Source organism: Rhamphochromis longiceps, linkage group LG5, assembly GCF_057381845.1.
Source record: "Rhamphochromis longiceps isolate RC_006_pf linkage group LG5, R_longiceps_female_GT1.1, whole genome shotgun sequence".
Classification (NCBI taxonomy): domain Eukaryota; kingdom Metazoa; phylum Chordata; class Actinopteri; order Cichliformes; family Cichlidae; genus Rhamphochromis; species Rhamphochromis longiceps.
Window position 1 is genome coordinate 7,580,994 of NC_140561.1, and position 27,511 is coordinate 7,608,504.

At 41.7% G+C, this 27,511-nt stretch overlaps 1 protein-coding gene across 1 annotated transcript in view; it reads left to right on the plus strand.

Annotated features, from left to right (window-relative positions):
- The window catches only part of klhdc8a (kelch domain containing 8A), a 70,799-nt gene extending 46,759 nt beyond the window's left edge, over positions 1-24,040 (plus strand). Inside the window, exons 6-10 of the mRNA XM_085405589.1 lie at positions 1,657-1,821; positions 1,900-2,118; positions 18,676-18,777; positions 19,387-19,535; positions 22,809-24,040. Of these exons, the coding sequence (XP_085261715.1) occupies positions 1,657-1,821; positions 1,900-2,118; positions 18,676-18,777; positions 19,387-19,535; positions 22,809-22,862 (689 nt within the window). The 3' untranslated portion in view covers positions 22,863-24,040. The remainder of the gene's footprint in view (positions 1-1,656; positions 1,822-1,899; positions 2,119-18,675; positions 18,778-19,386; positions 19,536-22,808) is intronic.
- The last annotated feature ends 3,471 nt before the right edge of the window (positions 24,041-27,511 follow it).

The window sequence follows — 27,511 nt, forward strand, 5'->3', positions numbered from 1 at the left end:
ACCACTCAACGTTCCATTTAAGACAAATTTAACCCAATTTTAGCCTTTGTAATGTGCACTGGTCATCATCAGCCAATCAAGGAAACATATCAAAGTTGCTAAGTGCATGAATGGGAATCAGTCACAGTTTGGTGAAGTTATCTTTTGAATAGGTTTTGGCTGGAGGTGATTGTTTTATGGCTGTATTGGGTTATATATGGTCTAAACTGATGTCTAATGTAGGCCGTTATTTATAGCGTTATTCAGACTAAACAACCCAGTTTTCAATGAGTAATTTGGGGTAAATAAAGGACAGAAAAACTATTTCCATCAATGTGTGGTGCTTGCTTGGTATTATTCCTGGTGTTGAGTGAGTCACACATATGCCAGGTCCATATGTATGATTGCCACCCTGAGCTCAGTTATACAATAGCTATCTGTCACCTTGTTAATCTCCCAATTGTCACGTTATCTATTGTCATCAGTGGAGAATAACTTTAGTCAAAATTAAAACCATACATTTTCTGTGCCCATGTGTAGTTCAAACTCTGAAATTTCATAGGAAATAAAAGAGTTATGGCTAATTTTATGTGCCTAAAAATGAGAGCAATAAAAACAAACAAGATGCATCCATCAAGAATTAACTGTGCAAAGTGTGAAGAAGATAATCAGAGTAGCTGCTCTCCAGTGTGAACTTCAGAACAACACTTGGGTGCACTTTAATTTTTACCAAAAAGTCGGCTCTGTGTTGCTGTCTGAAGTCATTGGAGCGATATTTGGGGGCTCTGATTTATTCCTACATTTTGCAGCTAGTATGACCGGTCTTCTCAGGGAGCTTCTCTATGACTCCGGTGCATCTGTCAGTGTCCGAGGGAACGCAGATAGATAGACTTATTGGCTGTGTATGGGCTCCATTGTGCTCCCTCTATCTCCCTGACCACTTTTCGATCCTCTGCCCTTTGCTCGCACTTTCATCCCCCAGCTCATCCCGAGCAGCTGAAAAAGAGACAGATCGTCTGACAAAATAATCAATAATAGCAAATTAAAACAAATCTGGTATTTCTGAATGGAGCGTCAGCCACCACATTGACTAAATGATGCCATTTTTATTGACGTTTGTGGGATCGTTATTATCTGGATATTTAATAATGAACTTGTGGTAATGAGACATTCTTTTCCCCAAATGAATATAAAGTGTTTTTGCAAACTTTCTTCCCCTCTTGTCACTAATGCAGATGCATTGAGGTTAGAATCTGAAGTCAAGTGGCTTTGTAAAGAAACACTTGACTAAAGTAAACACACAATAAAAATGCAGATTGCTTCCCTGCAGCTCTTTTCCTCTTCATTTTGACGATTAATGCTGCTTTTCTCACGCTTCGACACTCGCCTTCGCTTTCGATTCTTATGCTTGGGGTGTCATGCCAAAGTGCCAGACGTGGACTCTTGCATTTTTATTCTACTGCTGTACTTTCTGTCCTTCGTCTGTCAGATTTTCTTGCCTTGTCACAAGCTAACTTCTCATCCGTGTCTGCCTGTGGATGAGCAGATTTTTTAGCACTTCATGAAGTGCCCACAAGTTGTTTCCATCAGCTAGGATGCGGTGGAGAAGTGTAGCTCCACTTTTGTAATCATCGTGATATAATGTCTGAAATGTCCTGTCTCTGTGCATGTGTCTAGATGGCCGTGCTCTGGCTCTTGGGGGAATGTGTGCAGACCTGCTTCCCCGTAGTATCCTGCAGCAGTATGACCTTCGAAAGGACGTGTGGGCGCTACTTCCTTCCATGCCGACCCCACGCTACGATGCTAACACACATCTGCTTGGCAATAAGCTCTATGTGGCAGGTACTAACACACGAGCACAGCTATTATGTCTGCACTTTATTTGTCACTCTAGTAGACAACTTTTTTTTTACCCTTAAGGTGGCCGTCAGTGTAAGCGACCGTTAAAGGCCTTTGAGGTGTACGACACAGAGACGCGATCTTGGACTACGCTACCCATGATGCCATGCAAACGTTCCTATGGGGGTGTGATATGGGACCCAGCTGGCAGGCTGTGCCTGTTAGGAGGACTGCGGCAGGGCGGGGGACACCAAAGCTCCAAGTTCACCAAGAACGTCAATATTTTTGACACCAACCAAGGTACAGCGCTTAATGATTTTAACCTGTATGCTAGTTTTTAATTTGTTTTTCACATGTAGTAAAAGTAGAAAGAATTCTTGCCATATGCATATCAGGATTCATTGCATATCAGGACAGATAATCGTATTAGAACTGCACATCCAGAACACACCAGCTCAAGTTTGAATCTTTCACTAAACTTAAGCGGGGCTCAACTTCAGAGCTGAACAGAGAGCAAAACATGAAACAGATCTGAGGCTTTTTACTGTCCTCCCCACATACAGCAGAGATTTTCGCTGTCAAAAACACTCAGCAGGAAAAAAGTGAAGAAGAAATAAACAAGATCATCACATAATGCTGTAATTTAAATAACCTCCTCTTTTCTATCACTTGATGATAGAAAATGTTCACATCATTCTATTATTTAATGACACACACACTCGTTTTCATGTCTTAGTGAGGACAAAGAATTGACAAAACGCTTTCCTCAGCTCTATAGCCTAACCCTAACCACCAGAAATGAATGCTTAACCCTAACCTATTTGTAACCTAACCCTAAAACCATATTTTAGGCCTCAAAAATGCCTTCAAATTCATGAGAACTGGCATTTGATCCCCACAGTGACTGTTGGGCCCCCTAAGTATAGTGCCATTCCAATTTCTGGTTCTAAAAAAGACCCAAACACACACACACGCACACACACACACACGCACACACAGACTTACATCAATTTCAAGTCACGTAAAAGTCCAGGCAGGAGCGTGAAATAACACATTTTTCCTTCATAAACTTTTATTGCACTCAAACTATTTGAATTTCAGCACCATGGACAGCTCTAAAACACAACTGTTTGTAATGGTGAACCTACACAAATTCGGCTGCATGCACATGCAGGATATAGATCATATGTACACACACACACACACACACACACACACACACACACACACACACACACACACACACACACACACACACACACACACACACACAAGACTACTCCATGTAATCTGCAAATCCATTTGGGTTTTGATTAGTTTCTTTTGTTAGCTTAACAAATTGTTGTTGTTCTATTAAAACACAAAGTATAGAAATAAAGTTCTGTCAATCAGGCATTTTTGCTTTGTTTTATCCCAACGCTATAATTTATTCCGTCAGTCACTCTGACTGCCAAACTGTCACCAGACTTATATATATCGCACACAAAAGTAACATCAGTCTGTGAATGTCAGCGACCTGAGGAGAGTATCTGCTGGACTTTTGAACAGAGCCTCTTGGAAAATATGAACGTATCATAATTCATATTTTTGACCACACTCGTCTCCATTTACATGACCCTGCGTGCACTCTCATCTTCACACTGTCATTTCTTGCATTCTGTGATTATTGATGGCTTGTGTTTTTAAACATGAAGGCATAAAACAATGATTTCATTGCACTGCTAATGTACTTATATAAAATGTGAAATCGAAATTTAAACGCATGCAGTAATGCCTGCATGCTCTGGTTCAAAAATACTGCGCTGTGAAAGGGACACTTCAAATCCAACAACGAGTACATGTCCAGCTAATAGATCCAACCTGCAGTATTTATTTATTTATTTATTTAGTTATAGGTGGAAAAACTCCACAGCTGATCCTTTTATATACAGTTTCTATATAATTTCTTTGGATTTTTTCTTAACTCTCCTTTCGTGCTCTGCACATCTCTCAAAAGTTGCTACAGTGATTTTAATGCCCAAACCAACTTTTACAGACAGGTAAGAGAGTGCAGACCGTCATTAGCGTTACAGCGGATTCCTTTGTCACGCGTTAGGTGATCGCTCAAACATCTCTCCCCACAGAAGGACAACGACCTCCAGACCAAATAACCCTCTCTGTGCCAGCCGTGATTTTAACACATGTAAGCGGTATTCCAGGAATCACTGACAGAAAGTTACATCGTTTTCAATGTATGTTCACAAACTTTTTATACAAACTTTAAATGAGGGATTGTTGCTTTTCTTATTATACTGCTTGTTGTTCAGCTGCCGCTCTTCATTGGCACTGGAATTATTGGCACGTCTTAATGCTCAAATAGCCTTCTACAGACAAGCAGCAAGACCCGTCTCTGCCTGTCTGTGAAACTTTCTTAGTGAATGCCATTGATGTGTTTTGTCCGTTAATAAAATTAATCACAAAAGATTTTCGATTTTTACATTATTGTTTTTAAAAGTATACAGTCCAGAATATGTACTAAAACTGTGGTAATACATCTGCAAACTTTGTGACATCATTTTGAATTTCTAACAGAGTGTAACTTAAAAATATATAGAAGTAATTTTTACTTGGTGCAATGATCTGACAAACCAGAACATGCCTGGTTAGTTTATTTAGGTCACTCAGTCAGAGAAACCTTTTTTAGCGCACAGCTGAAAAGAATATCATTCTTTTTCTTTTATCTTGTGGTAACTGTGAGAGCATGTAATCTCCTCCTTGAAAGAAATTGACGGTTTCAGCTGAAACAACAAAAACTGAATATCAGGAAAACCATAAATTTACAGAATTCACATAGTATGGATGGCATTTTTTGGTAGTCTTCTAATGTCCCGTTTTCGCAAAGGCACCATGAGGTTGTGTCACGGCTGCCGAGGCGAGCCGTGTGGAATAAATGAGGATCCAGTCGCAGGCAGTCGTAGAGGAGTGAAGGTGATTTATTGAACACAAAAGAATATGGACAAACAGCAAACGGGGCTCGAACTAAACTAAACTGGGAAACAACTAAACTACAGAGCACAAACCTGAATGAAAACGAGCAGAGGAGGATGACGATGAACAACAGGGAGAAGACACGGTGGATACACAGACTGACACTGAGTAATACAGACGAACCGGCAACAGGCAGGAGAACACACAGGGCTTAAATACACACACCAGTAATCAGGGGATGAGAGACAGGAGGGCAACACAGCTGGGAGGAATCTGGGCTGACGGGACAGGGGAAACGTAAACTGATCACACTCACATACGACACGGACCTTCACAATAAAACAGGAAACTCAGATACATGGAACCAGACAAGACATTGAACTAAACAGACAGATTCACAAACAGATGGGGTGACACCATAGACAGAGACACAGACTCAAAGGCAGACCAAATATAACACACAGAACTCAAACAATAATAATCATCATCATCATCATAAACTAGAAAATGATAACTAAAAGCGCTGGGTCACCGACCCAGGACCATGACAGGTTGTTTCTATTTGCTCAATCAAACTCTGCCCAAAAAGCTGTCCTACGCATATCTATCACAATAACGCTGGTTGAATACACTTTAATTTGTATGGTTGGTTAAAACAGAGCTTGAAAAAAACATTCCCCTCTAAGATACAAGAACGGGACTGAAAATCCTTTACAAAGCAGCCAGTGTCCAAAGAAACACCTTCATAAAGCCTGTCTCAGAATTAATTAACCTCTACGTCTGCACATCTGTGTATTTAATTTTCTTTTAAATTGCATCTATTTATTAGATTATATTGAAATGGATGAATGAAGAACTGTTTACTGGAAATAGTTTTGATGATCTGCAAATGATGATGCCCAAATTGACTGTGAAGTTTTATCCATTTATTTTACATTTTCAAAACTTGAATCAAAGTTTTTATATTTTAATCGGTGAAGAGGTTTACAACAAAATCTAGCAAAAGAATATGAAATTCAATTCAGTTTTATTTATATCGCTCCAAATCAAAACAGTGGCCTTAATGCGCTTTATATATATATTAGGTAAAGACTCTAGAATTATACTGAGTAAACCATCTATAGCTAACTTTTCTAGTCTGCAACTGAGTGAAACGACGTATTTAAAGTGGAAAGTAGATAAGAGGACAGACTCCCAGTGGCTGACTGCTAGCTGACAACTAACAGTCAGGCGGTATCTGTCTATTAAAGTAATTCATTACACTACTCACTTATTTCCACATTGCACTCTCATATAATGAAGAGTTAATAATATAAACCCAATGCTACAGTCCCAAACGCTAACACAAATCCCTATCCTAATGAGGACACATAGGATATTTTATAGTGTCTACAGAAAACCAGTGAAAGCCGTTGAAGGCAGAACACACAGACTTTGAAGGTTCCGGCTCCTAGGCTCAATTTAGTATTCGCTCAGCTTTAACATTCTTCTGGGATCTTTGTTAGCTTTGTGTTATCATGCTGTTTGTCCTCCCTGCACACAAACTGAAATCAGCTGATTGCAGCTAATTTCTGGAGGACCTCTGTGTCACAATTAAAATAATGGTAGCTGTAATGTAATTCAGTTACTTCGATACAGTAACTTGTTACATTACTGCATTACTGAAAAATGTAATGCATTCAAACATTACCTTCCATCCATCCTTCTACTCTCATTTCCTGTCTTTATTTTGCTTTTCAAAAAAGAAAAGAAATGCTAATTCCTACAGAGCACAATGAAGACTGGAGGACTGAGCACCGCTTGACTTCAGCTTGATACGTGAGGGATGTTTTCATAGCACTCAGAGGTTTCATCAAGTCTTCTACCCAAAAATAAAAGTCATTATCTCGTTTTTGCAATTGCGTCCCTCTTCAATTAGACCCTGCTCTCTTACAAAGCAGCAGAGGTGGGACCAAGTCATTGTTTTGCAAGTCTCAAGTAAGTCTCAAGTCTTTATCCTCAAGTCTCAAGTCAAGTCTCAAGTAATGTCAGGCAAGTCAGAGTCGAGTCTCAAGTCACTGGTGTAAAAGTCCGAGTCAAGTCACAAGTCTGAAACTTTGAATTTCAAGTCCTTTCGAGTCTTTAAAAAAAAAAAACGAAAAAATAATGTTGCAGTTATGCTAAATGTAAATATTAGACCATGTAATTTTAAAATCTGTGTTTTTCTCAACACATGACAAAATAGTGAACTTAGAAAATATACACAAATTGTGAAATTGCACCTCTTTAAAATGCAGCTCAATTAAACCTAGCTCCAAGAATAATTTTCACCGACAGTTCTGAGATAAGCTGCATGTTATTCTTGGATGCGGTTGTAGGACCAGCTTTAAAATCGCATGACAAAAATATCATACACATTAAAAAAAACTGTATCACCAACGTAGCCTGGACAACATTTGCTAGTTAGATGAAGTCAGCTATCTCATCTTAGCATATTTATATGCATATTTATAATTATACGGTTCTTGGAGTGAGTGCATACACTCATGAAGTTTAGTAACTTCAGGTCACTGCAACAAGCCCAGGGACAGTTTACCGACGGATGGGTGCAGGACCTTGAAACGCACCGTGTAGAACGAAAGACCATCGTACGTATCATAAGTTTACCAGTCTCACAAATTGTCGTCATAAATACACATTCCTTAACCGTTTATTAATAGGACCTTTGAGCTCAACGGTAATTAATTAGCAGTGGAAATAATTTCTGGTAGCATCACAGAAATGTAGCAGTGACAATAATATTGTATGCTGTAATCACCGCGCGGATAGGAGGCGGCTGGCTTGACCGCGGCTCACAAATGACGGCTCACTTTACCGCAGTCTGTAATCGCACTGGGCAATTAGTGATACAAAAAACCTGTTTTATCCTGTGAATAAAAGTATATGTTTTTGTCAATGTACCATAATAACAGAAGCGAAACGCAATATTGTGTCAGGACAATTCACTATTTATGCACAATAAATAAAGGAGCATAGTGCGACAATTTCTGTTCAGCGCCAGACTTGCTTGTAACCTATATCACTAATTATGTTATGAAAATGACGTATTAACTACTAAAAAACACTGACCTTCGTGTAAATGCTTGGAGCAGACTAACCTGTGAGCTGGAGAGTTCTGGGACGTTATATTTGGTCTTTGAATGGCTGCAATCCAGGCCATCCGTCGCGTCTTTGTTACTTCGGAAACATGGCTCGAACAATTTCTCTTCAACGACGTAATCCGATAACAACCGATCTCTTTACCCGTCGGCTTCCCGTGGCTGTCATGCGACCGGCTATTGCAGTTAATAATACAACAGCTTCTTGACATTTTTGTGTTTCTTTTTATCGCTGTATAACTGATTTTAATTGAAAGCCTGCGTGCGCTAGTACCGCTTGCCACGAGTTCCCAGAATCCTTTGCGGTTCTACCCGTGAATGACCTCACATTTTCAATCTCTATATAATATGCATGTTAAATTTTATATTTGGGGTAAAATAGCAAGTCTTTTCAAGTAAACCGGTTCAAGTCCAATTCAAGTCCCAAGTCATTGGTGTAAAAGTCCAAGTCAAGTCACAAGTCTTAGAACATTTTTTCAAGTCAAGTCTAAAGTCATAAAATTAATGACTCGAGTCTGACTCGAGTCCAAGTCATGTGACTCGAGTCCACACCTCTGCAAAGCAGTGATTAACATCAACCTCACCGTGCAGATAGCTGGTTTCTTTCCTTGCTTAATTCTGTGCACACTCCATGTCCCTAAACACAGTGACATGACTTATCCCTCTATCCAGCAAAGGCACCCCAGAGTAACAGGTGAACAAATTGAGAAGAGACCGGAAGGAGAAAAGGGAGAAGAAAAATCAATAAGTCATTTTAGACAGCTGGAAAAGTGGTCACACTTTGGGATCGGTCGAATGAAAGCCAAATAAAGCAGAACATGGGCGTGATAATGTTAATGTATGATAATGGGGAGAAAGTTTGCTTTATGTGTGACAGAAGAGGAAAGATGAAAATAAAATAACTTCCAACACACACAAACGCTTGATACTGATCCAGGCAGACGTGCGTGCACGCACACACACACACACACACGAACACACACACAGCCATACCCCGTTTCTCCAATCTAATTTTGGTGGAGATGAGATGGGAGATGAGCTGCTGAGGGAGGGTTGGGGATGAGAAGCACTTTAAATTACAAGATCCAGAAACAGATTGCTTTATCATCCATCTGCAGCAGTATCTCTCCACACATACACACACACCATGCAATCTGCTGTCACACAGTGATATTGTATTACTGTTCCATTTCATATTGCCAGTATTAAGACACACGCCTGTTAGCGAATGTCGCAATGTGGGCAAGACGCAACAAGTACAAAGGAAATGCAAAGAACGAAGCTGTGGCAAGAAAATTGCCTGAAAATGACACATTTTTGTTTTAGAAAAAATATTTAAGGTGTCAGTTCACCCAAATTCCACCCATGCATTCTCTTCTGCTTATCCTTGTCAGTCGCGGGGATGGCTGGAGCCTATCCCAGCTGTCTTGGGGCGAGAGGGAGGGTACACCCTGGACAGGTCACCAGTCTGACACATAGACGACCATTCGCACTCACATTCAAATTCAAATTCAAATTCAAATTCAAATTTTATTTGTCACGTACACAGTCATACACAGTACGATATGTAGTGAAATGCTTGGACAACTGCTCGTGACCTAAAGAGAACAAAAAAGGAAAAGGCTATGAATAAGATAGGAAATAAATATGAAAAATTAAAAAGGGTAAATTTAACTAGGAAGGAATAAAATATAAATTAAGGTTAAAAATGAAATAACTGTACAACACAAATTAGAATGAAGGGTAAATTTAACTGGGAAGAATAAGATAAAGATAAATATATAAATTAAAGTTGAAAATAAAATAACTGTACAACAAAATACACAATATAGAACTATATAAGAATGTATGAAGAAATATAAATATAAATAAATATATACACAATAACAGCAGCTGTACAAGTATTAACCGGAAATGAAGAATATAGTGACCAGTGTTGTGCAAAACCAAAGTCCAGAAAGTCCAGTGTGTGTGTAAGAACCATATGTGTGGGTCAGTACTGTGTGGTGGTGTGATTGAGAGACCGTATCGCCTGCGGGAAGAAGCTCCTCCTCAGTCTCTCTGTGTTGGTCTTCAGGGAGCGGAATCGCTTTCCTGACCTCAACAGAGAGAACAGTCTGTTGTTGGGATGGCTGAGGTCCTTCACGATCTTCCTGGCCTTGGTCCAGCACCGCCTGCTGTAGATTGAGTGCAGGTCAGGGAGCTCGGAGCGGATGGTGCGCTCAGCTGACCGCACAACCCTCTGTAGAGCTCGTCTGTCCTGCATGGTGCTGTTCCCGAACCAGGTTAAGATGTTTCCCGCCAGGATGCTCTCTATGGTGCACGAGTAAAAGTTCCTGAGCACCTTGGAGGGCAGTTGGAAGTCTCTCAAGCGTCTGAGGTGGTAGAGACGCTGTCGGGCCTTTTTCACCACGGTGTTGATGTGACAGGACGATGACAGGTCCTGCGTGATGTGAACTCCGAGGTATTTGAAGCTGTCCACTCTCTCCACTGGGCACTCGTTGATGACGGGGGTCTGGTAGTTCCTCTCCTGCTTAGTGCTGAAGTCCACTATCAGCTCCTTTGTCTTACTGACGTTTAGAAGGAGGTTGTTCCTCTGGCACCAGTTCTCCAGATTCCTAATCTCCTTCAGGTAGGCCGTCTCGTTGTTATCAGAGATCAGGCCCACCACGACGGTGTCGTCAGCAAACTTGATGATGGTGGTGGAGCTGGTAGTGGCCACGCAGTCATATGTGTACAAAGAGTACAGCAGGGGGCTCAGAACACACCCCTGGGGGGCTCCAGTGCTGAGAGTGGTGGAGGCTGAGACATGTCCGCCCATCCTTACTGCCTGTGGTCTGCCAGTTAGGAAGTTGGAGATCCACTGACACATAGATGAGCTGAGTCCCAGATGCTCCAGCTTGGTGGTGCATCTGGGACTGCTGCTGCTTTCCTGGTGTTCACTCTCTTGAAGGCTCTCCTTACTTCATGCTCGGAGATGACGAGCACGTTTCCGGTGCTGGCAGTATCTTCCTGTCTGCAGCCGTTAGCGCCGCTAACACTAGCATTGTTGGAGACCTTAGCTGCAGCCTCGAAGCGAGCATAGAAAGTGTTCAGCTCGTCTGCCAGAGTCACGGCCGCGTTCGTCATACCGGTTGTTGGTGCTTTATAGTCCGTTATTGTCCTTAGTCCCCGCCACAGGCTCCTAGAGTCACTCTGTTGGAGTTGTGACTCTGTTTCTGAACATGCCCCAGTCTGCGTCATCGAATGCGTCCTGTAACGCGGCCACCGATTGATCCGTCCAGCGCGCGACCTTCCTCTGAACCGGAACTTCCTGTTTCAGCCTTTGTTTGTATTTTGGCATGAGGAAGATGGCGGCGTGATCAGATTTGCCAAACGGGGGGCGGGATTGTGCCTTGTAGCCGTCCTTGACCGTAGTGTAGCAGTGGTCCAGTGTCCTTTCACCCCTGGTGGGGCAGGTGATGTGTTGATAAAAGTTCGGCGCTGCGCGTTTGAGGTTGGCGCTATTAAAGTCCCCCGTCACAATAAGCGCAGCGTCCCGGTGTTGTGTCTGGTGCTGTGTGAGTGCCTCATGCAGCTCGCATAAGGCGGTGACCGTGTCCGCTTGTGGTGGAATATAAACGGCACTTACAATGACCGATGTAAATTCCCGAGGTAGATAAAAAGGACGACACATGATGGACAGTAGTTCCAGATTTGGTGTGCAGGAGCGTGTGAGAGGAACAACGTTCGCACTGTTGCACCAGTTGTTGTTCACCATTAAACACACGCCGCCTCCCCTTGACTTCCCCGAGTCCCGTGTCCTGTCCATGCGGTGAACCGAGAAGAACTCGGCCGGCTGGATGGCGTGGTCCGGCACCGCTGGGTTCAGCCATGTCTCGGTGAAGCAGAGGAGATTGCAGTCCCGAATGTCTCTCTGGAACTTTATCCTGGCCCTGAGGTCGTCAAGCTTGTTCTCCAGTGACTGGACGTTGGCGAGCAGGATGCTAGGCAGAGGTGTGCGGTGTGCACGAGCTCTCAGCCTGTTCCTGACGCCGGCTCGCTTCCCTCTAGGCCGCCGCCGCTTCCCTTTGTTCTCCCTCGAGATCTCACTCGGCCAGCTCGGATCCGGAGTTAAAAACTTCGAATTGTGAGTACATTGTATACCAATAGAAACAAGAGTGTCACTGTCATACCTAATGTACCCAATGGTGATGATTTTGCCAATTTAGAAACGCTGAAAACTAACTTAAAAAACAAAGACAAAGAAAAAGTGGTCGGAGCAGTCGTGACGGCAGCCGACCTCACCGGCGCCATCTATATATACATTCACACCTATGGGCAATTTAGAGTTTCCAATTAACCTATCCCCACTAACTGCATGTCTTTGGACTGTGCGAGGAAGCCGGAGCACCTGGAGAGAATCCATGCAAATATGGGGAGAACATGCAAACTCCACACAAAAAGACCCCGTCCTGATGGTGGAGTTGAACTCAGGACCCTCTTGCTGTGAGGCAACCATGCTGCCTGAGTAATGTTGCACCCAAATTACTCAGGAAATATTTTTCCCACTTTCTTCAAGTGGTAACTCCTGATATGGACAGTTTATTTTTTCGAAGTTTAGGTTTTTTCATGTTTTTTTGTTTAGTTTCCAAAGTAGTTGATTTCAGTGTTGTGCACCACACAAAGAAAATTCCGTTCATCTCACTTTAACAGTGTTGTTAAGGGTAAAGGCCCAGGCTCATGTCTTAGAAACTGGACAAAAAGCTGTTTAAATATTTTGCAAGGGTCCTGGAGCTACTGGAGCAATTTCTCATGGAATTCAACTTGAAAAATATCCTCTAACTTAAGTTTATGTAGCATTCTTACAATCCCTGCTTGTGAGGTGATACTTGGCTGCAGAGCTGCTGGTGTTTGAACTTCAGCAGAGATGTGCTGAGGTGAGGTGCAGCTGATGATGGCGAGCTATCGGAGATCGTTTAACAGCAGCTCTGTGAAACAGAATTGTTCAAATAAATGATTTGTGCAAAGATACGCTAAACTAAAGGTGACAAACTCTGAGACTAACTCTTGAGGATGATTGGTTAAACATCCATTCCAAGATGCAATTAAAAATATCCAGATACCAGAAACAAGACAATTTCCCAAAGAATTCCAGTCACCCTCCTGTCATCAGCTGCTAATACGAACCTGGACCCCATTTTGCCTTTAGGGCTCTCTTGCTGTGAGGCAACAGTCTTAACCACTGTGCAACCCAGTGAGGCTAACATGTTTTTTAAAACCTATTAATAAGCAAAACATTTTTACAGTATGTAACAGAATGATGAGCAGATGCCTCTCCAGTACGTTCTTTATACTATAGATGGACCCCAACGTTACAATCTAGAACTGCAGCAGGTTGTGGTAGTGCTTCTCCTGCTGTGCATTCCCACTGAGCTCCAGCATTGGTCCCCTATTAGCAGCTGAGATTTAATGTGATTGTTATGTATTTATAATCCTGCTTGTAAACACAGTTGTCACTACGTCAGTTGACTAATTTGTCTAATCTTTACGGATCTTCACTGCAGTAGAAATGCAGACATACGAGAACCTGAAGGGAAAAAGTTACTTTGGGTGGAAAAACAACATCTGTGGGCTTCTCAGCCTGCATATGAACCATCCAATCAGCTTTTCAGCTTCAGCTTTATTTATATCACATCAGTTGACAACAACTTTGTAAGGTGCCTGTTCACTTGGCAATGGTGGGGAGGAAGAACTCTCATTTAAAAGGAACTGAACCAAGGTCAGGGAGGCTCAGCCATCTGCCATGGGTCAGTTAGAACGGTGAGGAGAGACGGTGGAAGGAGACAGAAAAGAGGGCATAAAAAAACTGAGATTAATATTTCTAGTAGTAGTAGGTGTGGCCTACACCTTTTTCTATGTTTGTTTGATTCCTACTGTCACTTATAAAATGTTATTAAATAATACAGTTTATATAACAACGCTAAAACATTCTGGATGTCTTTGAATTAAAGTAGTTTGCATACTAATTGCAATTTATATTCTGACTACACTCTAGCCTTGTGTGTATAGTATTTTGTATTGAATTTTATTTTATTTTTTGTTTAGTTTAGTTATTTATTTTCATTTATTTGTGTGTGGGGAACTCATAAAGTAAAAATGTCATTGCTAAGCACCACTGCTGTGCGGCATACATGACAATAAACCTCTTGATTCTTCCTAAATTAACCAAATAATAAGTCGAGATTTGTGCTTGAGTCTTCACCAATGGTAAAAGTTTAAATCTTCAGTAAGCACAAAAGCTGTGAGCTACAGATAAACCTCAGCTGGTGTTTCAGTGTGATTGAAAATTTCAAATTCAGTTGCTTTTCTGTTACAAACCTTCAGCTGGAATAATGAATTCTGCTGCTTTTACTGCATCTAACAAAGCAGCACTTTCCTTTGTTCTGCTAAAGCTCGTACAGCTCAGGCAACATGAACAATAACCACAAATGATGCAGTCCCCCCCCGAGACCTACTTATAACAAACAAACTCCCATGTTGTGACTGTGATTTATGTCCCGCTTGAGATAATTTAAAAAAACAGAAGGGACTAAAACATAACAAAGCAGATGGAATGAAGCAGAAATGAGAATAGAGCAAAAGTGGACTGGCTTCTTAGACCAGCTTGTAATTATTAGAAATGACAGAACATCATAGTGAGATACATTCTGTCCAAAAGGATCATCTGTGCGGTCAGCAGTCTGTAAGATTTCAAACGTGACATACCCAAGCTATCAAAGAGCGAGAACCAATCACCATCCCTTTCTAGCTTTAATCATGAGGGACAATTACAGAGGAGAGCCACAGACGAAATTACCACCACACAGACTACAAAGCCCAGTCTTCAGAGAATCGCTTCATCTCCTTCATTCCATTGTCTCGCTCTCTCTCTATCTGAAATCCTCTCTCTGTGTTTTCTCTCTCGTTCTCGCCTCTTTATTCTCCTCTGCAGTCTCCCACCAGAGGAGAATAATGCATGCTGGTGTTTTCCCCGCATCCTACAAAGAAAATCTTGGCGTGAAGACTTGTGTAATCCCTCCAAAGCAAATAGGAACGAGGCCTGCAGTTGCAGCTCAGTCTCAAAGGATTGAACCACAAGTCTGTAGAAGGATGTGTTGACACAGCTGTAATTTAAAGACAAAAACCCAGCCTGCAACACTGTAAGCACTCTTTGAAAATCAGCTATTACTGTCTGAATTCTTTCTAGATTGATGCCTGTTTTTATGAATACAAATATAGAAGAAAACATCAAAGACGAGGTTATAGAACTGCCCTTTTGTAATGAAGTCTTTAACAGACGATGTAGTGCAGTGACGAGAGATATTTTTATTCAACCGCTAAAAATAAAAAGCAGACACAGGAAATGCACTGTGCTCTGAAGTGGCTCGTTTTGTAAAGACGATTTACATATCACTACATGAGATTGTTTTGCTGTCATACAGCACTTTTGTTATATAATATTTCAAAATACATCCTACAAAAATGACCCAGTATTACTGGACTAAATTACCATCAATTCCCAAAATAACTAATCTTCTTAAGGTTTAGTTTAATCAAAAGACTCTGTTGCTGCAGCTTAAATGTCGATGATTCAGAGCATACATCCAGAATCTTTCACAATGCAAAAATCAAGCAGTTTTTAGATATTGCTTTGGACAATTTCTGGTGAATCAGGTCAGGATATTTTCCACAACTGTCCTTTCTCACATGCAGCAAACAGAAGGAAATAATCTGCTTGAGATGTCTTTGCACTGGTAGGGTTGGTACAATACTAGAATATCAAACCCAGTACCAACACTTAAACTACTTGATGCCATTTTGACACCACGGGGGAAGAATGTTTTTTCTTAATACAAAGATAAAAATAGTACTAGTCTGGATGTTATATGGCATTTTTCTACTTTCGTGGAGGACTCAAAGCACTTTTTACACCATGCCTCGTTCACCCATTCATACAAGCACTTTTTTTTATGCCTAAGTGTTGTCGATCTAACGTTCACACTTCAATGATCGAAGAGCAACTTTGGGTTAGTTTCTTGGCTGAGGATTCTCTGGCATGCTGCCACAGAGCAGCCAGGAATCAAACCACCAACTTTCCAATCACTGGATGACCTGCTCGACCTCCTGAATACAGCCAAACCACCAATAACAACAATGTCAGTCACAGGACTGTACTTAAGTTGTCTGACATAGTGCCAAAAAATACAGTAACATAAGTACAGCCCAAAAGAATAAAATAAAATAACAACAAATTGAAAACAATATTGTGAGGTTGTCAGAGGTTGTCCCGCGCTCGTCATGTCTCATTGCTGATCAAATAGAGTTGGTAAGGCTGTCGTTATTGGCTGGGAGAGTTTTTCCTGCCTCAGTCACACTGTAGACACATATAACTGTATTATCCTGTTTAATGAACACCGTCTATTAATCGTACTACTTTAATAATAATAGATTGCTATTGTGACTGTCAGTAATTGCTGGCTACTGTTTATGTGTTTGTATGTCAGCTGGAGGAGGCAGAGGCGCCACTCTTGATATCAATACTGTTGCAAATAAGTATTTAATCCAGTAGCTGTTTTTAGTCGTGATGAGTACCTGAGTATCAATGGTTTCAGCAAGAAAGCTCAGTCAGACTATTGAAATTTGCACTGACTTTGTACTGTAGAGCTGGAACACTAAAGCTCCATTAACATCTGATCCAAGTCTGTTGGACATTAGTGTTATGAAATGACTCACATACAGCCTTAAAGCTGTGATTGTGTGTGAACATTTTTTAACAAGCAATTTGATAATAAGCGACATAAAGAAGCTAAAGCTTATCTGCTTATTATGCATCACATTATTCAACATTACAACCATGTTTTGGTGGTCTAACCTGATTCCTAACTATAAATAACTTCTGGGTTTTTTTGAATTGCACAGATGATGTTCAACACCAAGACAGGATTTTTTTGCTATGGAGAAAACAGAACAGAGTGGACGGCCAGCTGTGATCTCTGCTCTGTTCCCTTTAGTTTAACTTAACCAGGCTGGAAAGAGAAGCACGGCTCTTCATTACACACTGCTGCAACACACAGCAAGACTCACCATCTGGCTTCTTATCTCGTTTTCATTCTCTACCTCTGTTTGTCGCTCTCGACCTTGTCTCTACCTCTTAAAAAGATTGAGTAGGAAGAAAGGGAGAGAGAGAGAAAGGAGAAAGAAAAATGGTAGGAACAAGGCAATGCGGAAGAGAAGGTAAAGAAGGAGAATGGGGGGAAAAACAAGTGCAAAGAAAAAGCAGAGAGAGAAGAAAGGTGAGACAGACAAAGATAAAGTGTAAGACATTCCTTTTCTCTCCTGTTCTGTCTCTATCTTTTTAATTCTCCCTCGCTTTCCTTCACTCCCTAATGAAGTTATCTGTCTTCCTCTGTCACGATTTTCTCCTGTCTGGGTTTTCTTCAGATAAACAAAGCTTGGCAGCAACAAAGCCTGAAAGTAAAATGAGAAGTTTTTGCAGAATCTGTTGGGGAAAGAGAAACATTGTTTTCAGGGCTGAATTTCCATTTCCTGTTACTATCAACTACACATTTTATCATCGTGAGTGCCGCAGATGTCACTTCCCCGTGACAACCACATCAGACAGCACTGAAGAAAACACTGTCCGTCTTAAGTTTTGGTGATTAAGGAGATTAAATTATAAAGTCTTTCCCACCTGTCTGATGATTTTAATGTTGTTACCAATATTTTAGGATTAAAGCTGCCAATAGCTGTTTGATGGTGGATAAGAATTAGCGCTCAATTAACCCTGCACCTGCGTTCAATTCCCAGCAGTGAGGCTTCAGTTTTGAATGCAGTGGTGTTATTGACACAATCAAACAAATGTGTCCAAAATGCTGACTTTAAGTCATTTGATTACATGTAATTTTGTTACACAAGTAATAGGTGTTAAATTTAAAAAGGATCTGGTTAAATGGTCTGAATGGTTAGTATACATTCAGATCATACCAACCACAATTATAAATATATGTGTAGATGGTAAATGGACTGATTCTTATATAGCGCTTTTCTACTCACTGCATGCCATATCACTGTTTTCAGTGCCTTCCGACTAACATTCATACTCCGATGGAAGCATTGGAGAGCAACTTGGGGTTAGTTTCTTGCCCAAGGATATTTGGCATACAGGTAGGGAGCTAGGGATGTACCCACCAATGTTCCAATCAGCAGATGACCTGCTCCACCAACCTCCTGAGCTACAGCCCGATAAGGCCTCCTAGATGCACTGAGGACTGAAACAGAACAAAGTCTCCCAGCAACTTGAAAGCTTGGCAACGTACCTTACCAGCTCTGCAGTGAAATATGATGATATGACGGCTATGACAATGTTTCCGGCAGCGTCAGCCCAAATGATAAATGTTTTTTCTTGTTGACTTTTTCAGTGTCCTAACACACATTCAACTAGACTCCCTCCCAACATTATTTTGACCCTCCTTTTCTCCCTTCCTGTACTTTGAATTCGTTATAACCTTTTTCTGTCCTTGTTGCCTGTGTGTGTGCGATCCTTGTCCTGGCTGCAGCTGCCTTGTGGGTGACCTGTTTGGGTAGGTCATCCTCTGAAAACTCAGCAGCATCCTATCTCGCTGAAGGTGGACTACGGTGCCACCAGACTTCACCTCATCTACTTTATGAGCTTGTGCACACACACAAACATGCTCACCCCAGCTGTCGCTTGTTATCCTTTCCCTTTTTTCAGGCACCTGGCTGAAGTCAGAGGAGACAGTGGCGATGAAAACAAAGAGAGCTGACTTTGCTGCTGCCTTCCTGCGTGGACGGATGGTGGTCGCAGGAGGACTTGGTAAGAGAGATGAACTGCAAACTAATTTCTGCTGATCAGCTTGATTGAAAAACCTACACACAAGGACTTGATGATTTGTAATCACTTTTTACTGCCTGAACACTTTGGATTGCTGGGCTTTAGATAGTCTGAATAAATTATCAGTGGCAGTTTTGTTAACTAAGCAAAATCCTGAAACTTCTCTGTAAACATGAGCTTCCCCTGAGAAATCTCCTGCACACCAGCAAGTATAACAAGGCCTCACAAGCAAGTTCAAACATTTGATACATTTTACTGTAACAATCAAGAGAAGATTATTATCTCCATTTGCAGTAAAGTATACTGTAATTTATACTGGCATAGTTCTCTCGTGGGACCTCCATGCCCTTCCACATGCATACATGAAAAGCCAAATACCAGGACAGCAGTAAGAAGATCCCAACACAGTACAGAGAAGCCATCAGTGACACAGATAAGACATTCAGTCAGAAACAGAATGAAAGGACATGTTGGGATAGACGTGGGTTGCAGACTAAATACATTTTAGTCTTAGCTTTGTAAACTGGATGTATAGAGGACTAGAATAAAGCATAGAGATTATTAGCTGAGCTGTTCTTCTCCATTCTTTAGGTCATGAGCCTTCAGCACTAGACACTGTGGAGGCCTTTCATGCTCAGAAGAAGAAGTGGGAAAGGTTGGCTCCAATGAACTTCCCCAGATGTTCCGCTTCTTCTATCGTCATCAGAGACCGCCTCCTGGTAGTGGGAGGAGTCAACCAGGTACACATGGACTTAGTATAAGTGGAAGGGTTATGTATAGTCTGTAGAGTAAACCAGAGAATAGTTGCATTACCTCACCGCTGAACAATCAGGACAGCTGTTGGTATCCATAGTGACAGATGCTGTCTCTCATAAGCAACCCACAGTTCACCTGTTTATTTGTTTCTAAACCTCAGCAAGCAGCTGTGATTTCATGCCGAGCGGCACTCTGTGGTGAAGGACTAGTGAGTAATACGTTCTGAAAAGGACCTTAACAGTCTGACTACCTGCTCACTGCACATCTGTCCCATTGAGATAGAGCCTCTGCTGATCTGAGCCTGCTTTACACAAAATAGCTGTAAGTGGGCTGAAAATAACATCCCCGCTCACACTGGTATTATTAGCAGATTCCCTATCCAGTTAAAAAGATCTTTATTTGCATTTCCATGCATTCTTCTTCTTGTCAAAACTTGGTGACTACATTACCCACAATGCAGCCATATTTTTTTTGCTTTTCCTGCTCCAGTGGCATCACCTGAGGACATTTGTCAGACTTCACGCAGCTCCCTCTGGGACCTCAAATGACTTTTTACAAAGTTTTTCCACACATGCAGTAGTACTCCTTGTTACCTGTAAACAGACTTTGATGTGTAAAAGCTCTGGAGTTTCCCTTCGAGCGCACTTTATAAAAAGCCTTTTTTGAAGTAATGTGAACAGAAAAACAAGCAGAGCTCTGTTGTGTGTCAGGTTCTGAATTCAAATCCACAAACAGCAGCAAAAGCTCCCCTGGCAGGAACTCCACTGCTTAAATAGTGAAAGCAGAATTATACTATTTAATATCAGGTTCATAGTGAACGAGCTCACTGCCTTAGAGGCCTAGAGACCAGCCAAATAAAATCCCTCATCTGATTGCTTTGGTTGTTATAAGACTGCAGTGTTAACTTGTAGTTTGCATGAAAGATGCAGACCGGACTCACCTTTTACTCTTCAAGCTGTATTGGAACTTGAAGATGTTTGACACACGACGGAAACAGAGCATGTAGAACTTCAGTGTAAAAGTAACAAAGCAAAACCAACATTTTTCACTGCAGATCATTTATCTGAATTTCAGGAGCTGGGCTGCCCTCCAAACACTCTACTTCGAATGATGCATCTATTAATTAACGTCCATTTATTTTTGTTTCACTGCTCCATCCTCCCTCCCCCTCTTCTCCGATGTCACCATCTCAGAGGTATTGGAGGATTTGTCATCCACATTTGGGGTTGGGATCCTCGGTAGTGAAAAGGTTGACCCACCTCTAGGCCTGTGTGACCGGGGCCTAACTCTGTATTTAACAAGGAAAAGGTTTCGTTTTCAAACACCACAAATCTATTAACCGCAGCATGCATTTAAATGTAGTTTTAATTTAGCGGTGTTATATTACATCACGTACTCCACTAGTATTTATTTGACTTTTAATTAATCTGTCTGAGAATATATGTAGACTCCAAATCATTCAACCTCTGTTAATATGAGTAAGAAAATAGTATTAGCTGATAATAAGCAAATGTACACTGCACATTAATGGGAACCATTTGTCAGTGGAGCAGATTGTGAGATTCAGTATTCAGCATTTTTCCAATTATTTCCAATTAAACAGCAGTGCAGTGTTTTTCCTGCGTAGAGAAAGACCTAAAAGATGTTTTAGCAGAACAAAAAACACCAACAGTTTTTTTTAATAACCAGTTTTTTTAATCGTACTCTTGATGTATTCAAGTATAAAAGACAGCGAGACACATAGAACTGTTAAATAAAGTAATACACTCACTGATCGACGCAAAATGACTGACTTGCATGTGCAGTCACGCTCCCGCCAGCCCCATCGGAAGGCTGAGTCCGATCTGGAAAAAGGCCACAGTATTACTTCTATTTACCTTTAAAATAAGTCCATCTCTTGCTTTGTCTGTGGTCCTGAGCAGTAACCTGCTCTGTAAAAGCAGCTCCAATTCACGAGTGATAGCCTGTCAACACTGAAGTGGACCGCGCTACCAGCAGGCTAGGAGGAGCGGACATGTCCGCTGAAGGTAGTAAGTTTATTTCAGGTGAGGGAGGAGGAGGGTCAGGTAGCAGTCAATAACAAATTTATAGTCAACACAGTCGTATCTATTTTTATGCCCAGTTTCCAGGTTACGCTTGGAAAAGGTTAGACTCAGAATGGCATGGTAGGTATAGACATTGATCAGTTTTGACCATTTGATTAAATCCTGGATGGAGGAGATAGGATCTGGAAAGAGTACATTTAATAAACATAGCATCACTAAATGGAAAAGGGGCACATTATGTCAGTGAAGGCAGGCCGACAACAGCAGAGCCACATCATCAGCACTTTCATACCTGCAGTCCAAGCTGCACCATCTGCTGGCAAGAACGAGCGACGCTTCAGTAGCAGCACATACACAAAGTTCAAGCCAGCATCATATATGCTTTCAACTGTTTCAACAGTCCGTGTATCACCAAATCTGATGAGGAGCTTCAGTCAAAGTCAAAAAGACTTTATTTATCCCCAAGGGGCAATGTAAAGTCCTGTCCTCTTCTACGTACTGAAGGTTTAGATTTAAATGTATGCTTCCAATTCAGTTAATAGATGAAGAGATTGACAATGAAACAACACAACAGCACAAGTGCTTCATACACAGTCACAGAAATAAGCCATAAATACTCCTTAGACTGGCTGACTCAACTCACTAAAACAGCAGCACATATCTTAGCTAGTTTTTGTTTATTTTCTTCATTTTTAGTGTTTTGTTTTTAGCTACTAGCACTAAAAACTGAGGGTTTTATTGCTGTGTTGAAATTTTGGACCAGTCTAGAGATTAATTCATTCACACATTTCCAGACGCTGTCAGTCATTGATGACAGATTCGAGTGGCTTAAGAAAGTCAGCCTGTACATAGAAAAATGGAGCACTGTGTAAAACTGTTGGAGAGGTTTTGTGTATAAAATGTCTCTTTCCCAGTTTTGTAAGTGCAAGCTGAGCCTTAGCTAAACATTGTTTCTGTTTAGCTACCAATTACCTGAAAGTGCAAATGGTTCATCCACGTGACAGACAATATGGGACATTTTAGAAATTGTGACACATCCAAAAAGATCATATTACATTAAAATGCTGTACATATTTACTAAGAATGGGAAGAAAAGTAAATTATTACATTGAAGTCAGGGACCAAATGTGTATTTTAATTTATTTCATATATCTGGATTTAGTTTCTATGGAGACATCTCTTCAGCCTTTGACGGCCAGTCTTTTCTTTCAGGTTCCCAGCTCGGCACACGAGATCCTCTACATTAAAGAAGAAGAGTATCTGTAGCCTGTAGCGACTGACGCCCAGATGATCGCAGATGATCGCAGATGAGCCGTGATTCCACTTCCTCCTTCCCGAACACCCGTTGTGACTGTAGTGCAATATTTAAGAACCATCACAAACACTGAGAAATGAGTGCAAGTCTGACTGCCTGATGTAATGTATCGGATAAGACTGCCCCCTGCTGGGCGTAACTGGCACTGAGCCCCACATGTCAGCACACAGATGCACAATGGAGGAGCTGGCTCTTTCTTTTTACCGAGCTGATCCTTGATACCTTTATGTATGCAACACTTCTACATTGTACACTGTAGTGCATACTTGAGGAAGGAACTATTTTGTAGCTATCGTGTCTATTCCTGTGGACAGAAGATACGTGGAAGATGTATTTATATTGCATATATAGCGGTTTCATATCTGCATTCATTTGATTTACATGTAGCTTGCCGACTATTGAGCAAGGGTAGATTTCAATTTAGCTAAATGACACAACTGCAATCCTTATCTCTAATTTAATATGATCTAGAAACAGTTGAGTGTTTGGTTAATAAAATATTCAGTAACAACATTTGCACTGAATCAGTCAACACTGAGTGGGAGCTTTGCCTTCAATTATTTCTAGTGTAATGTGTTGTAGTAATTACACTCAGAATGCTGTAATAAAACTCCTCCGTGCTGTAATAGTGCACATTTGTGGCCAAATGTAACACTTTGCATCCATGAAATGAGACTTGTGTTAAATAACCGTGTTTTTTGTGGTTAAACTAGTTACTGAATTGCTGTTATAAGCAAAGGAAGGAATCCTGTGGGACTTACAGGATGATTGTAGACATTTTATTCCTGCAGCAATACACTTTCTCTGCGTTTTATAATGTTGTGTAGTGCAGTAATATTGTAGTCGTCTCACTCAGGTTATGTTCTAGGTTGACTTTTGTTTGTCTGTTCTTGTAGCTAACAACAAAATCATCTCTTTGGTTTATGTTCTGTGACAGATGATTAATCTGTGGAGTTTTTATATTAATTGTGATGACAGTTCAGCCTTTGCAAAATGTTATCTCAGTCTGCACCGTGATCATGATCAGTCATCGTTCCTACACCCGATCATGCCACACTATAGTGTAAACATGTCATATTGTTATATTCAGTGAAATAAAAGTTTGTATTACACCTTTTTCCCCACAAGATGGCAGTGGTGACACATCATTCTGAGCCTACACAGCACATTACAGCTGCATCACAGGCGGTCGAGGTCCATTTGTTCATAGAGACACATTAATAGCCTCTTGACATTTAAAAAAATATTTAATTGCTGTTAAGAAATCTATTTCACTTTTGTTCAGTTAAAATGACCAGAAACACTGTTGATAACGTGGACGTGCATATGTTTGCTGCACAGCCACAGTGCAGATATCCTTAACCCCCATTGAAATGCCTTGAAATTCATTGTGTTTTGGTGGAGATGCGTTTTTTTTTTTTTATTATTATTATTATTGTATGATGATTCCAATTACTGTTGAGCCTCTTTGAATATTTCCATGTGTTTGTGTGAAAAGTAATAAAATAGGTAATTGTGATTATGTAACTAAAATAATGAAATACAGTTATATATTATATTGTTTACTATATTTAATAAGACTCAGGTCAAGTTTTTTGCACCACTGGACTAACAATGACAGCAGCAGTCTGATACGGTGATTCATGGGGAAGAAGATCTTTAGCATATGAAGTGTAAGGTGTCGACCCTAGCTTTATCCCCGACCAATCAGAGGATGTCATTTTAGTTGATTGCCAATATTTCTCCCAAGTCTTGGCAATCAGGGAACAAAGGAAGTAATCAGTCTAATTAAAAACTCACAGACAAACAAGATTAAGTCTGGTTGAGTCTGTTTTGCCTGTCTTCAAATACAGTTAGGCTTTAGATTTAGAACTCAGGTTAAAGTAAAAGGTAAACCTTATATCTTGACTGTTTTCACAAGAAAAACAGTCAAAACAGTCAAAAACTGTGAGCTTTGCTCACTGACTGGGACAGGTGGGAGGGGACAGCAGGGAGACCAGGTGCCTGGAAACCACCTGCAGTGATCCTAATCCATCTGGTAGACAGTATGGCCAGCAGAAGGTTGTTACCAGGGACAGCGACTTCAGTCCAGTGCCCCTCAGCAGCTCAAAGGAGGGTGCTGAAGGGCGTCAAGGACCTAGCCTAGGTCCCACGGGGAAACCGAGGCCACGGCCCGCCTCTGGCTGGGACTGCAGGAACTGCAGGATGGCATCCGCTGTAGTCTCTTGGGGGTCCAATTGTGGACCGTGCACCTGAATATAACAATCCTGAGCGAGGGAGTAGGCAGCCCTGGTGGATCTGCACGGGGCTCCTGCAGCTTTAGCACATGGGCTGGCAGCCCTGGGTATGGAATTTCACCCTCTCAGGGGCTAGGCAGCTGCCAGAGCCCTGTGGGGAAGGGATAGGACAGAGATCCGCTCGCCTGGGACAAATATGTCCTTCCGAACTGGGAGCTCCCACAATGTCCCGGCCAAAAGCAACAGAACGCCGAAACAGAGAATATGTGGAGCCGGGGGGGGGGGGGGGGGCACTGGATAGATAGGGTCCTACAGCCATCCTGCTGATCCACCATTGCCTGTGAGACACCCACTTTTCCCATCTTTGCCGTAGGCATGTCAGGGAAGTGGAGACCAGAGTCAGCATCCTCCTCCTGATATCCACCCTACTGTCTCCTGCCCAAGGACAGGGGCAAGGTAGGGGCCACTGGAGAATAGGCCCGGCCTCCCAGCAGAGGGAAACTGCAGGTGGATGCCCTGGGTCATGAGCACGACGCGAGATACACCCCCAGAGCAGACCAAGCCACCCTGTGCTGCCCGGCAGAGAGGGAACGGCCAGAGGAAAGCTGAGCCTCAGCTGCACATGCCTCCCTGTTTCTGGTGCATGCAGATGCTATGTCTGTAAAAGATCTCCACCTTTGAGGTCCCCAGGGCCCTATGCTGGAACCTTAGAAGCCACCTGGTGTGTGGAAGACCTGGGCTCCCTTCTAATTGCAGAGCGCCTGAGCAGGCCACTTGTTATCTCTTGTGCAACACCGTGGCTGTCTCGAGCCTGTTGCAGGAGTTGGGCTGTCCCTGGGCCAAACATGACTGCAGAGTCGACAGACAGTCTCATCAGAAAGTCCTGGTCGTCCAGCTGGAGCTGGGACTGAGAGCCAAAGATGGCACCGCAGCACCCACAAAGAGGCCAAGGCACTACCTGTAGCGATAGCAGGCTCCTTCGTGAGGGAAGCCAGGTGAGCGGAGGCACCTGCAGATTGCCTATATCGCTGGGGTCTCCAGAACCTGCCAGGGGTAAAAGAAATCCTGCGAGACTGTTGAAACAGGCTCCCCACCACACACACTGTCACCACACACTAAACCACATACTGTACCAAACCCTGTACCGCACAAAGTACACAACCACTCACTGGAACAAGTGCAGATCAAGTGTCTTAGCCTCCTAAGACCCAAACTCTTTCATGGCATGCATTTTTAATTTCTCTTTGCTATTTCAGTTGAGTAATCATGTGGAAAACTTTTTATTTGGTGTCTGAACACAGCAGCATTTTTCCTGAGTACAAAAACAAAATGAGAAACAACAATTGTGTCCCTTTGAGCAATATGGCTCAATTGAAAGAAATTTGAAAGTGCAAAACTGAGTATTGTTATCTTGACAACCCAAAATGTGATGTCCCCATATGTGGACGCCATGTCCTAGGAGGAGAAATATCCACGCGACATGACCTGGGGGGGGGGGGGGGGGGGGGGGGGGTCATTCCCCATACATATGAAAATGTAACAGACTGCAGAGATAGTCTCAATATGATAGAGACCAGAGAGATCATCCAGCTTGTTATCAGCACTCAGTTCTAAATCTTCTATCTCTGATAGTATAAGAATCCATTAATGTCTATAGAATTGACAGGATCACTGCTGACAGGTTTTTAGAGGTGATGCTTTTTCAGGTAAGGCCTTGTATATTCCAGCAAGACAATCCTAAACTGCATACTGCATCTGTTACAACAGTATGGCTTTGTAGGTAAAAGTGTCGAGCTTCTGCCTGTAGTTCACACCTTTCACCAACTGAAAACATTTGGAGCCTCATGAAAAGAAAAATATGACAAACAAGACACAGAAGTGTTAAACTGTAGCCTGGATCAAAACATAAATGGGATAATTTCCTTCTACCAAAAGTCCAGAACTCAGATCTGATTTCATTTTTCAGATGTTAAAAAATCTGAAAAATGAAATCACAACCCTGTGTTTGTCCCTCTGTCAGCAATGACGCATACATTTCATTTCCATTTTCATGAAGCAGCTGTTGGTTTATAGCATTTATCCCATGAAGGACACATTTTTTTATTGTAGCCATTACCTTCAAATGCTCACACATCATTTGGTTGAGTTGAATTTGTGTTAAAAACAATCTGATTTCATAATAGAAGCTTGAGTGAGGGTGAGTAACTATTAAGGATGCAGACTAATAGTTCCAAAGAGTCATTGTACTGATTTACACTGTTAAACATGTTGTAGACAGCTCTTTAACAAATGATATATTGCTTATAGTTTAGCTATGCAGTATAAAGACACACTGTTTAGCCACACTATTAAAGCACACCCTT